The sequence below is a fragment of the Frankliniella occidentalis genome, unplaced genomic scaffold (genome assembly GCF_000697945.3).
Source record: "Frankliniella occidentalis isolate FOCC.00 unplaced genomic scaffold, Focc_3.1 Scaffold113, whole genome shotgun sequence".
NCBI classification, from domain to species: domain Eukaryota; kingdom Metazoa; phylum Arthropoda; class Insecta; order Thysanoptera; family Thripidae; genus Frankliniella; species Frankliniella occidentalis.
Window position 1 is genome coordinate 851,640 of NW_026267241.1, and position 9,569 is coordinate 861,208.

Consider the following 9,569-nt stretch of genomic DNA (forward strand, 5'->3'; position numbering starts at 1 on the left):
TTTTATTTTATATCTGAAATTATCTGTTTTGTCTTAGAATTTTTTACGACCTTTTCGTGAGCATCATATTGATCCTACCTCCATTACAAGGCATGATTTTATAGAAACAAATGGAGACAATTTCATGTTAACTATTCCTTGCCTTGGAAGAATGTTCTGGGATTTTTTAACAAAGTCTAATGAGGAAGTACAAAACAATTTCTCATGGACATGCTACCTTTTTCTTTTAGCAATATTTGTTTCCATGACCAACCAGGTAAATTGTAGAACTTACTCGTTAAAATCTTTTATATGAATTTGCAGACCATACACCTTCTTAATAAGTGAATTTTAATTTTTCCAGATACATAAATGGTCCCACACCTATTTTGGACTACCAAGGTGGGTTGTGTGGTTACAAGACCACCATATAATTTTGCCTCGACTACATCATCGCATTCACCATGTTGCCCCACACGAGACTTACTTCTGCATCACAACAGGATGGTTAAACTGGCCGCTAGAAAAGATTCAATTTTGGCCATTCTTAGAATGGGTAATTACTTATTTGACTGGGTACAAGCCAAGAACTGATGACTTCAAATGGGCACAAAAGAGAGCATAAATTCTCATATTAAAATGTGGCCCCTTAATTATTACAAATTACCAATTGCAAAACCTGGGTGTTTAATGCACAAATGACATGTCTTCAATAAGTAAGAAACTAGGATATGAATGTACATTTGCAGTTTATTTTTCAGTATTGTACTTTTATCTACCTGCCATTTTGCATCCATGTTTGAGGGATTATTTTCTCTCATTGTACTTTAATCATCTGTCTGTGTCAGCCAAAGAAAGACAAAATTATTTTGTGATCTCCTACTTGCTTTTTTTATTGTCAAAACTTATTCTGTCATTCTTTGTTTTTCGTAACTTTTACATTAACTGCCTTTTCAGCATTGTTTCCAAATAACATGTATTATCGTGATTTGTATATGTTACAGTTTGGATTGTTGCTCAATGAAAATAATAATGTGAAACAAAAATGTCGGCGAAATTTCACCATAATGTGCTTTATGTAAAACTACTGTAGCCACCTATTTATTCATATGATGCATTTCCTTGATATTAATTACTGAATGAAGTTTTTGCTTCTCTCAGAGCTTTTGCACAAATTTGTACTGAAGTGCCATATTTTTCCAGTGGTAGGATTGTTTAACTTGCTAAGCTGTAGAGAGATTGATAGCTCTATCAATTATGTTAACTATTAAAACTGTAATTCTCAATCCCTTTATGCATTTTGTACAACTATTTCATATGTGCTACAAATATTACAAAAACTTCTGGGTCATACTTAACTGTGTTATTTAAACCGTCCTGTTTTAGCTTTAAGGATTGTAAATTTTCTAATTTTATGCGTTGTAAAACTAAAATCAATTTTTTTGTTTATCCGAAGACATGCTCAAGTTCTAGAGCAAACGAAACACTTATTAATTGTTTAAATGTTGAGCTTTTATCAACTTGGGCAAATGTTCCCTTAAGTATGATTACTTATTTATCGCAGGTTCAACGAAAATATAAGGATTTTTCCCCCTAGGGGAATTCTTGCTTTTCTTATTTTTCTCAAAGGGACACAGAAGGGACCCTTTTGTAAGCAGCTAAAGCGCTATTTGATGAGATTTGGAACTTATGTTGCTCTGCTTTTATATTTTGTAACAATATTCTAAAATTAAGTTCTAAGGCCAAGTTTGAAAAAGTAAATTGTTCAGTTTTTATTCTTGGATGTATATATCTGAAGTCTCATAGTTGTCTTTTCTTGCGGCTAATTCTTGCAATCTTTTGTAAGTGAATGCAAACTTCAGATAGTCTGCTGTTATATTTTTTGTCAACATCTACGAGTGTAATAATAAGACATCTACTTCAAGAAGTCAAATTTTCGCCTATAAAAGACCAAAATAATTTTGATCTCTTGATAGGTGGATCTCAAGTGAAATTTGAAGCAAGCCTTGTAAGGATATATTTTTTGTTAATGAAATTTTTTTATAAAGCCTCTAAAACTTGTTGAAATTTTATGAAATTTAAATGTTAGAAAACATATGCTCTTCATATTTTTGATGTGTAGAGAGCTTTTTGAATTTTACAATGGCACGCAGAGTGGGACCAACAAGTTTTCTTGAAACTTATAATCAGTTTTACTTGTATACTAATCACAACTGCTGCTTTTAGAATCAGTGACTACCTATTTCTCTATGAGAAAAAGAGAAAAAGAAAATCGGAACACCCTAAACCCTTGTAGCACTGAACCTTCCAAGAACATTCCCAGACCATTATTCAGGTTTCCTGAACGTTCAGCGCACATTCTTCAAACGATTTGTGCTACCAGGGAAGAAGTGTAATTACAACAAAAGATTTCAACAATGGTATTTTTTGCTCATTATGAGAACCCTGCATTTTTGACTTAAAGCCATAATGTTTCATTATTATTGTCCTTCAACAGTTACTTATTCTTTACTTCACAAGAAAGTATTCAAATATTTTATTTGCTTGGACATACGCAAACAGCACAAACAGCTTTGTATCAATGCGCCATTTCCATTTTTAAAAAAAGAATAAACAGCTTACTGAACACAATGTAGTGTCTCAATTTATTTCAGAGGCCCATTCTACACCAATTTCCGTAATGTTGGAGAAACAAGTCGGGGTATGAAGGACCGCTTTTCTGAGAGTACATTGAGAGAGTACATGCAGGTTTCTGATCCGTCTTTCGAAAGTCCCGCCAAAGAGATGAACGGCATTCATTTGTTGTTTCATGCTGGCAGCGCTGGCAGCCACTAGCCGTACTGACGAGGCTGGCAGCCCAAAGACTGGTAGTTACTTGTGATGGTCGAGGACAGATTGTTGTCTTTTGAACTTGAAAAACACAGCTGAGACGGCTGTTGAATGCTTATGACCCAATGATTGAATCTTTCAGTTGCGTAAGTAGTAGAAATTGACCCAATTTGTGGCCAGAAGCATTATGAAAGAGTTTCCATTTAGTGGTAAATGTTGTATTATGTAGGCCAGAATTAAGCCTAGCCAAGACATAAAACGAAAGTCAAATCATTCAAGAGACTCTCATCATCAACACATCCTGCATTTGGACTAATTTTGAGTTAAATTAATACCTCTTCGGGACTCTTCCGTGATAATCGACACATTTGCTGAACCTATTCATCTCGAGGTCTGATGTCTTTGGTTAAGTGATGAGAACCTCTTCACAGATCATTGTGGAATGTTTTGTACTTAACTTTGGAGCTTTTAATTTGAATGGGTGTGACCAAATTTTATTTTGAAAATTAGTTGATCTTGGTATGCATTGAGAGCTATGTCTTTAACATGAATTGCACATGGTTTGTGTAAATGGTGCAATGTTCATAGTATTGTCAAACCTTAAAATTATGTTTTGGGGGACTGTAATTTGTATGTAATACGGACAATTGATTGTTTTCAATTTTTAGGTTTCAAACCTTTACTTCTGAAAGACAACATCTTCAACATGCCGCTCTTTGGAAAATCTCAAAAAAGCCCTGCGGAAGTGGTGAAGGCACTCAAGGAGGCTGTTAGTGCTCTTGAACGAGGTGACAAAAAAGCAGAAAAGGCACAAGAGGATGTCAGCAAAAACTTAGTCCTCATGAAGAATATGCTGTATGGTACGTCAGATGCAGAACCCCAGACAGACATCATGGTAGCGCAGCTTGCTCAGGAGCTTTACAACTCAAATCTTCTACTACTTCTCATTCAAAATTTGAACCGCATCGACTTTGAAGTAAGTTGAAGAAAACCTGTAAGTGTACTCTTTGAATTTACTTTTGGCACCTATGCTTATATCATTTATTTTCAGGGTAAAAAGGATGTTGCACAAGTATTCAACAACATTCTTCGCCGCCAAATTGGCACCCGATCCCCCACTGTGGAGTATATTTGCACCAAACCAGATATACTCTTCACCTTAATGAGAGGGTATGTTATTTACCGTATTAGTATCAGTTCTAACCAGTCTACAGTTAAAAACTGTATTTAAAAAGCTGTTTTTCGGTTTGTTTTGATCTTCAGCTACGAGCAACAAGAAATAGCTCTGAACTGTGGAACAATGTTGCGTGAATGTGCACGTTATGAAGCCTTGGCCAAAATTATGCTGTATTCGGATGACTTCTTCAACTTTTTTAGATATGTTGAAGTTTCTACTTTTGATATTGCGTCAGATGCATTTTCCACATTTAAGGTAGTTCCCTACCTTTGTTACCTTCTGTCGTTTTAACAGCCTCTCCCAAATTATAATGTTATCTCTTATGTCTTTAGGAGCTTCTTACACGCCACAAGATGCTTTGTGCCGAGTTCCTGGAATTAAATTATGACAAAGTGTTCTCACACTACCAACGTCTCCTGAATTCTGAAAATTATGTGACTCGGCGTCAGTCCCTTAAGCTGCTTGGAGAGTTACTTCTTGACAGGCACAATTTCACTGTAAGACCTGTTGGACTGTAGTTAGAATTACTGCTGATTGATAACTCATCATATTTTTGCTCACACCTTATCTTTGCTTCTCTTAACAGGTGATGACTAGGTATATTTCAAATCCTGATAATTTGAAACTCATGATGAACATGTTAAAAGAAAAGTCTCGAAACATTCAGTTTGAAGCCTTCCATGTTTTTAAGGTCTGTATTTTAAGTGCTTTTTATACTTAATTGTTTGGGTAAAACTTCTTGACTTTTTTAAATATTTTTTTTTATCAATGCCTATTATTTCAGGTATTTGTAGCAAATCCCAACAAACCAAAACCTATTTTGGAAATTCTTCTCCGCAATCAAGATAAACTTGTGGAATTCCTCACACGCTTCCATACTGATCGCTCTGAGGATGAGCAATTTAATGATGAGAAGGCATACCTCATCAAGCAAATTAAAGAACTGAAACCTCTGCCAGATCATTAGTTGCAGGAGGTAAGCATTTTTAGGTGCAAAGTTACCAGGCTACTGGTATTACTGATGGATTGATGTCAGACAAAGAAATGTCATCTCTATCTTCAATTTCTTATGTTTTAGCACTGCCTGTATAGATCCCATTACTACTGCAGCACATTCTTATGGAAAATTTCATCACCAGCATTTTGCACACTGAGTGAAGAGAGACTCTTACAACAGGTATAAATATGAATGTATATCGGTTTTAATGATTTAATCTATGGCAGCTAACTGATTTGAACGGAGCTTACTTTTACTATCTAGAAATTAATTATGAAAATTTTAAGGCGAATTTCAGGGTGTCTTTTCAAATGTAAGGGTATATAACTAGGAGTAACTGAAAGTGTGTGTATTTAAGATTCACCACCTTTGTAGAGGTGCTTTTGTCTTTGGTATCTCTGGTTATCCCGTTGTTCAACAGGGTTACAAAAAAAATTGGCATCCATTCCTGGCGGGCTATAATACTTTCAAGCTAATAAATTTTTTAATCTAAATGATTCAGGTTTTCTAATCTTACTCGGCACACATGTGTCTTGTAGGCAATTTTAATTCTGCCTCGTAATTTGTCTATTTTCTTGCTCCCACAACTTTCTTAGTTAATCTGACAATAATCTAATGAAGTTATCTTGTAAATTTGATGTTTTAATTTTACCCTGTAATGCAAATCAACTGATGTTGTTACATCTAGAACACTTTCTCTCTCTTTCTCTCTGTGCATTTTGTTCTATTTTATTGTTTGCATCCTAGTTAGGTTTACGTAGATCAGAAGAGTAACAGAATTATTGTTGGTAATCAATGCCTGGCGCTGGCGCTATTATTCTATCGATTTTTCTGTATTTCGACATGCATCAAAGGGTTTGGGCAGATTACTGACTTTTCAATAGTTTGTAATTTAAGTATTTGGAAAGTGAGAGGGATAAAAATTCAATAGAACATGTGTATCTAATTACAATGAATGATTGGCTGCTAGACCCTATCTAGGCCTGCTATCTATCTTAAAAGAAGCAAATAAATCAACGTGTTAATAGCAATAGGTACCAAAACATTTTCTCTCATATAAGGTTGATTTACCCAATATTAGAATTATTCTATGCTATCTTGTTAAGTTGCACTGTGGTCGAATGTGTTCCTAATCAGGCATATTTTGTCTATCAGCAAGAGAAGTTGTGTAGCTTATTTCTTGGCTAAAATTGAAGATGAGACAATTTCATTTGTATGATGGAATTACTGGACATGATACCATGGGATTTTATTTTTGAGGGCTTAGATCAAACCAATGACTAAATCTTATATATTCTGATAGATAATGTTCTTTGGATAAAACTAGTGAAAAGAAAGCTATTTTCCTAGATGTTACTGTTTTAGAATAAGAGAGCTGCAGACTACACGCTCTTGGTGCCTGCCAGTGGTGGTTTGTGGCCCAGACTTTGCTTTCAAATTTATTATTCCCTTGTCCAAATTCCTCTAAATCAGAATTTTTCCAATCTATGGTTTTTGAGTGTGCAAGGAAAGTATTATCATAATTTCATGAAAGTATAGTCAAATAATGTAATTCTCTTCTAGTTTTCATGTGTGTGTAACTTATGTCCTTCTGAGGCTAGAATGGCATATGAAACATGTGTATCTTCTGTTATGTGGGAAGTATATCAGGGTTGCTACAAGTATAGATGCTGTAGTTGTAGCAACTCTGTATATTTGATCTAGTGGACAATTTAGAGAAGCCTTAAGACAATTCAGTAATCACAAAGTAACATCTGGCTCCTTTGTATTATTTTTGGCCTCTGAAAATTTCTGATTGTGGGCACAGAAAAGACCATGTTACAAAGTAATCTTGATGCAGCATCAACAATTAGACTGGAATGAATGTTTTGTGATAACCTACCTTGAATGCATTCATTGTTACAGCAGTTTACAATCAAGTTCTCTTGAATTCAAGCTTAGCTTTCTAGTTGAAATGGCTGTTTTGAATCTGTATTGTGTACTGCATACAGGACCATCCTTCCTGAAGATCTAACAGCCTCAGTTGTTCAGTATTGAAACCTCAATTTTCAATTTCAATTTATTACCTTACATACTCCAGTTAATTTAAATTCTGCAGTCTAGAGTGTGGGGTAAAATATTTCTGCTTGTGAGTTGTCAACCTTCATGTTTGACTGTTCTATATTTCATTCTTGGGTGGAAACATTTATCAACTTCAGTGTTTGAGTTCAAGTGATTGATTGAAACCAGGAATAAGTCTTTGTCAAATAGGCTCAAGTGTGAGATTTAGCACTGTATGTGGAGCTAGACTGCATTGCTTGTTTTAAAATGTAAATACTGTTATCATTTTTTTTATTTTAACTGTAATGTATTGTATAAATGAATTAATTTTGAAAATGTGTGAACTTTATTTATCCTTGTAACACATTTCAAAAACATATTTCCATTCCAAAACTTTCCAAACTAAATAAGAGTGTAATGAAAAAAAATTAATCAAATACTGCATGTATATACTTTTACATACGTAGCTTATAACAGATCAATACAGCTAATATTAATAATTATCTTGAGATCTTTGCAGACATCTGGCTTTGGAAAAAAGTCCCATCACCTTTTGTTGCTTGCTTGTTAATTTCTCTGTGGCGGTCTCTTGAAACAATTTCTTCAAGAACCTCTCCATCTCCCTTAATTAGTCTGTAAATAAATGAATGATTCCAATTATTCAAACAAGTGGGACATTGTAATCAAAGTAAAATCGAAAAGCCTACCTATGTCGTCCAGTCTCCTCATCATATACTTTGCGTATCACTTGCTGCCGCTTATCCCATTCATCTTTGGTCATAGGCTTCATTGCTTTGGCCCTGTCAGACAGTTCTGGGATTGGGGGCCCTGGAGCAGGTCCTGGCGGAAGTGATAGTGTGATAGTTCCTGATCCTGTTGCAGGATCTGGCAAAGATGTAGAAACCAAAGAAGAAGACGACCCAGCTGTAGTCTCCTTCTTCCTTGCATGTTTTTTCGCCTTTTTTGCTGCTTTTTTAATCTTTTTCTTTTCTTTTTTAAGTTTCTTTTTCATGCGTTTCTTCTCCTTTTTCAGCTTTTTCTTTTCTTTTCTTTTCCTATTGCTATCAGAGTCTGATGATGAAGAGCTACTACTGCTGTCTCTTCTCTTTCTACTTTTGCTCTCTTTCCTCAAAGCACTTTTATCATTTGACTTATTTTCTTCTGACTTTTGCTTACTACGACTCCTTTCCCAACTCTTTCTTCTCTTACGAGTTTCACTGCATGATGATGAAGATGAACTACTGGAGGAACTGGAATCGCTTGAGCTTGTTGAGTGAGATCTCTTTCTCGACATGCTGAGAAAAACTGACAGAAAATTTAATTGTAGATTAAACCTTTAAAGAGTTGCCACAATCAAAGTGAGTAGCTGAAAACATTAAAGAACTAATCAGAAATGCTTACTGTTTCCCAATGTTCAGGAAAAAGTAGCTGTCAACGTCACAATCTAATGCTTTTAAGGGTAGAAAATAGAAGTGACAAATCCATCCACATCTTGTCAATCACTGTAAACATAAATTAAGGTTAGGTCCTCTAATTTATCCGCAATAGTTTTTGCCTAGAGCAACAGTCTATGGTTCAGTACGTCAAAAAATTTACCATCATGTAGACATTCAACCTCCCGGTCCAAAACCTTTCACTGAGGTAAGAGTTTACAGAACCAATCTCATGCAGAGAAGAATTCAGTAAGGCAAGGGGAGAGGAGCGAGTGGTGGTGATGGTGAGAACGGAAGGGGTAAGGGTGGACTTCGCGAATATGCCGGCAGAGAGCAGCACCCTCGACCACCTCACCCACTCCGTACACTTTGGTGCGGTTCTACTCGTCCTCTTCGCCCTTGACTCCGCTTTCTATCCTCCTTCAAATCTCTTCAAGTTTTGAGAACAACCCAGGTGAGTCCTGCCCCCGCTGTCCAAAGGCTTTCAGGGTTGACCTGCTGATGTTTTAATTTTTTCATTGTTCCCTTAATAAGTGAGTTTGTCTGTCAAATATTAGTAGAAAATCGAGGAAATGGTGGTGCAATTCCCTGATACCACGTCTTAAGAGGATGTGCGATGTCCAATATTAAAGTTGCACTGTATTTAAATTTGACGGAAATCAAAACGGTGAACGCGCCAATAGAATTCCCCTGTAGTAATCACTTCATTCGATCTTAGCCATCTATGTCAGTAACGCTGCGCTCGCTTAACATCTAGCATCTATATGTTTCAAACAGTGAATCATATTTGTAGAATATTGGTTCAAGAAGTCTGTCCCATTCTCTGAATTCGATTTCTATTTCTCGATAGAAGTTTTTATAAGGTGTGGGGGTTTGGCGAAACGTTGCCAGTGTCCCATTGCTTAATTAAGCGCGTCAAATGTTGTTTTAAGGTTATGGGTGTCGGCGATCGATGTAGTCTAGGTCCAATCGCGCTGATAAATGGTTTGATTATTCCGAAATCGGGCTATGGGACAGGTTTGCAAATTGTCAGAGCGCGATACATTGGCGTTTATGAGGAGTTTTTTTATCGTAGAGGACGTGACATTTGTGACAGGGATGGGCGGGGTAGGGG

General features: G+C 35.9%; 3 protein-coding genes across 3 annotated transcripts in view; 2 read left to right on the forward strand and 1 right to left on the reverse strand.

Moving 5' to 3' along the window:
- The window catches only part of LOC113208517 (plasmanylethanolamine desaturase), a 16,834-nt gene extending 14,224 nt beyond the window's left edge, over positions 1–2,610 (forward strand). Inside the window, exons 3-4 of the mRNA XM_026425534.2 lie at positions 38–256; positions 344–2,610. Of these exons, the coding sequence (XP_026281319.1) occupies positions 38–256; positions 344–604 (480 nt within the window). The 3' untranslated portion in view covers positions 605–2,610. The remainder of the gene's footprint in view (positions 1–37; positions 257–343) is intronic.
- Positions 2,611–2,795: 185 nt separating this feature from the next.
- On the forward strand, positions 2,796–7,358 carry LOC113208514 (protein Mo25). The gene is made up of 8 exons (XM_026425532.2): positions 2,796–2,954; positions 3,477–3,784; positions 3,860–3,978; positions 4,072–4,240; positions 4,318–4,482; positions 4,572–4,676; positions 4,770–4,961; positions 5,064–7,358. Exons 2-7 carry the CDS (start codon positions 3,515–3,517, stop codon positions 4,950–4,952), a joined length of 1,011 nt encoding a protein of 336 aa, XP_026281317.1. The 5' UTR covers positions 2,796–2,954; positions 3,477–3,514; the 3' UTR covers positions 4,953–4,961; positions 5,064–7,358.
- On the reverse strand, positions 7,346–9,538 carry LOC113208515 (ADP-ribosylation factor-like protein 6-interacting protein 4). The gene is made up of 4 exons (XM_026425533.2): positions 8,619–9,538; positions 8,424–8,524; positions 7,730–8,327; positions 7,346–7,655 (listed from the first exon to the last, which is right to left on the reverse strand). Exons 3-4 carry the CDS (start codon positions 8,314–8,316, stop codon positions 7,523–7,525), a joined length of 720 nt encoding a protein of 239 aa, XP_026281318.1. The 5' UTR covers positions 8,317–8,327; positions 8,424–8,524; positions 8,619–9,538; the 3' UTR covers positions 7,346–7,522.
- Between the last annotated feature and the right edge of the window lie 31 nt (positions 9,539–9,569).

What these genes read in the sequence shown, in the direction of transcription:
- LOC113208514 (XM_026425532.2), top strand. Translation starts at nt 3,515, where the DNA reads ATGCCGCTCTTTGGAAAATCTCAAAAAAGCCCTGCGGAAGTGGTGAAG. An exon ending in TGAACCGCATCGACTTTGAA is followed by an intron (nt 3,785 to 3,859) that starts GTAAGTTGAAGA and finishes ATTTATTTTCAG; the next exon opens with GGTAAAAAGGATGTTGCACA. An exon ending in TTGACAGGCACAATTTCACT is followed by an intron (nt 4,483 to 4,571) that starts GTAAGACCTGTT and finishes TTCTCTTAACAG; the next exon opens with GTGATGACTAGGTATATTTC.
- LOC113208515 (XM_026425533.2), bottom strand. Translation starts at nt 8,316, where the DNA reads ATGTCGAGAAAGAGATCTCACTCAACAAGCTCAAGCGATTCCAGTTCC. An exon ending in GAGGAGACTGGACGACATAG is followed by an intron (nt 7,656 to 7,729) that starts GTAGGCTTTTCG and finishes ATTTATTTACAG; the next exon opens with ACTAATTAAGGGAGATGGAG.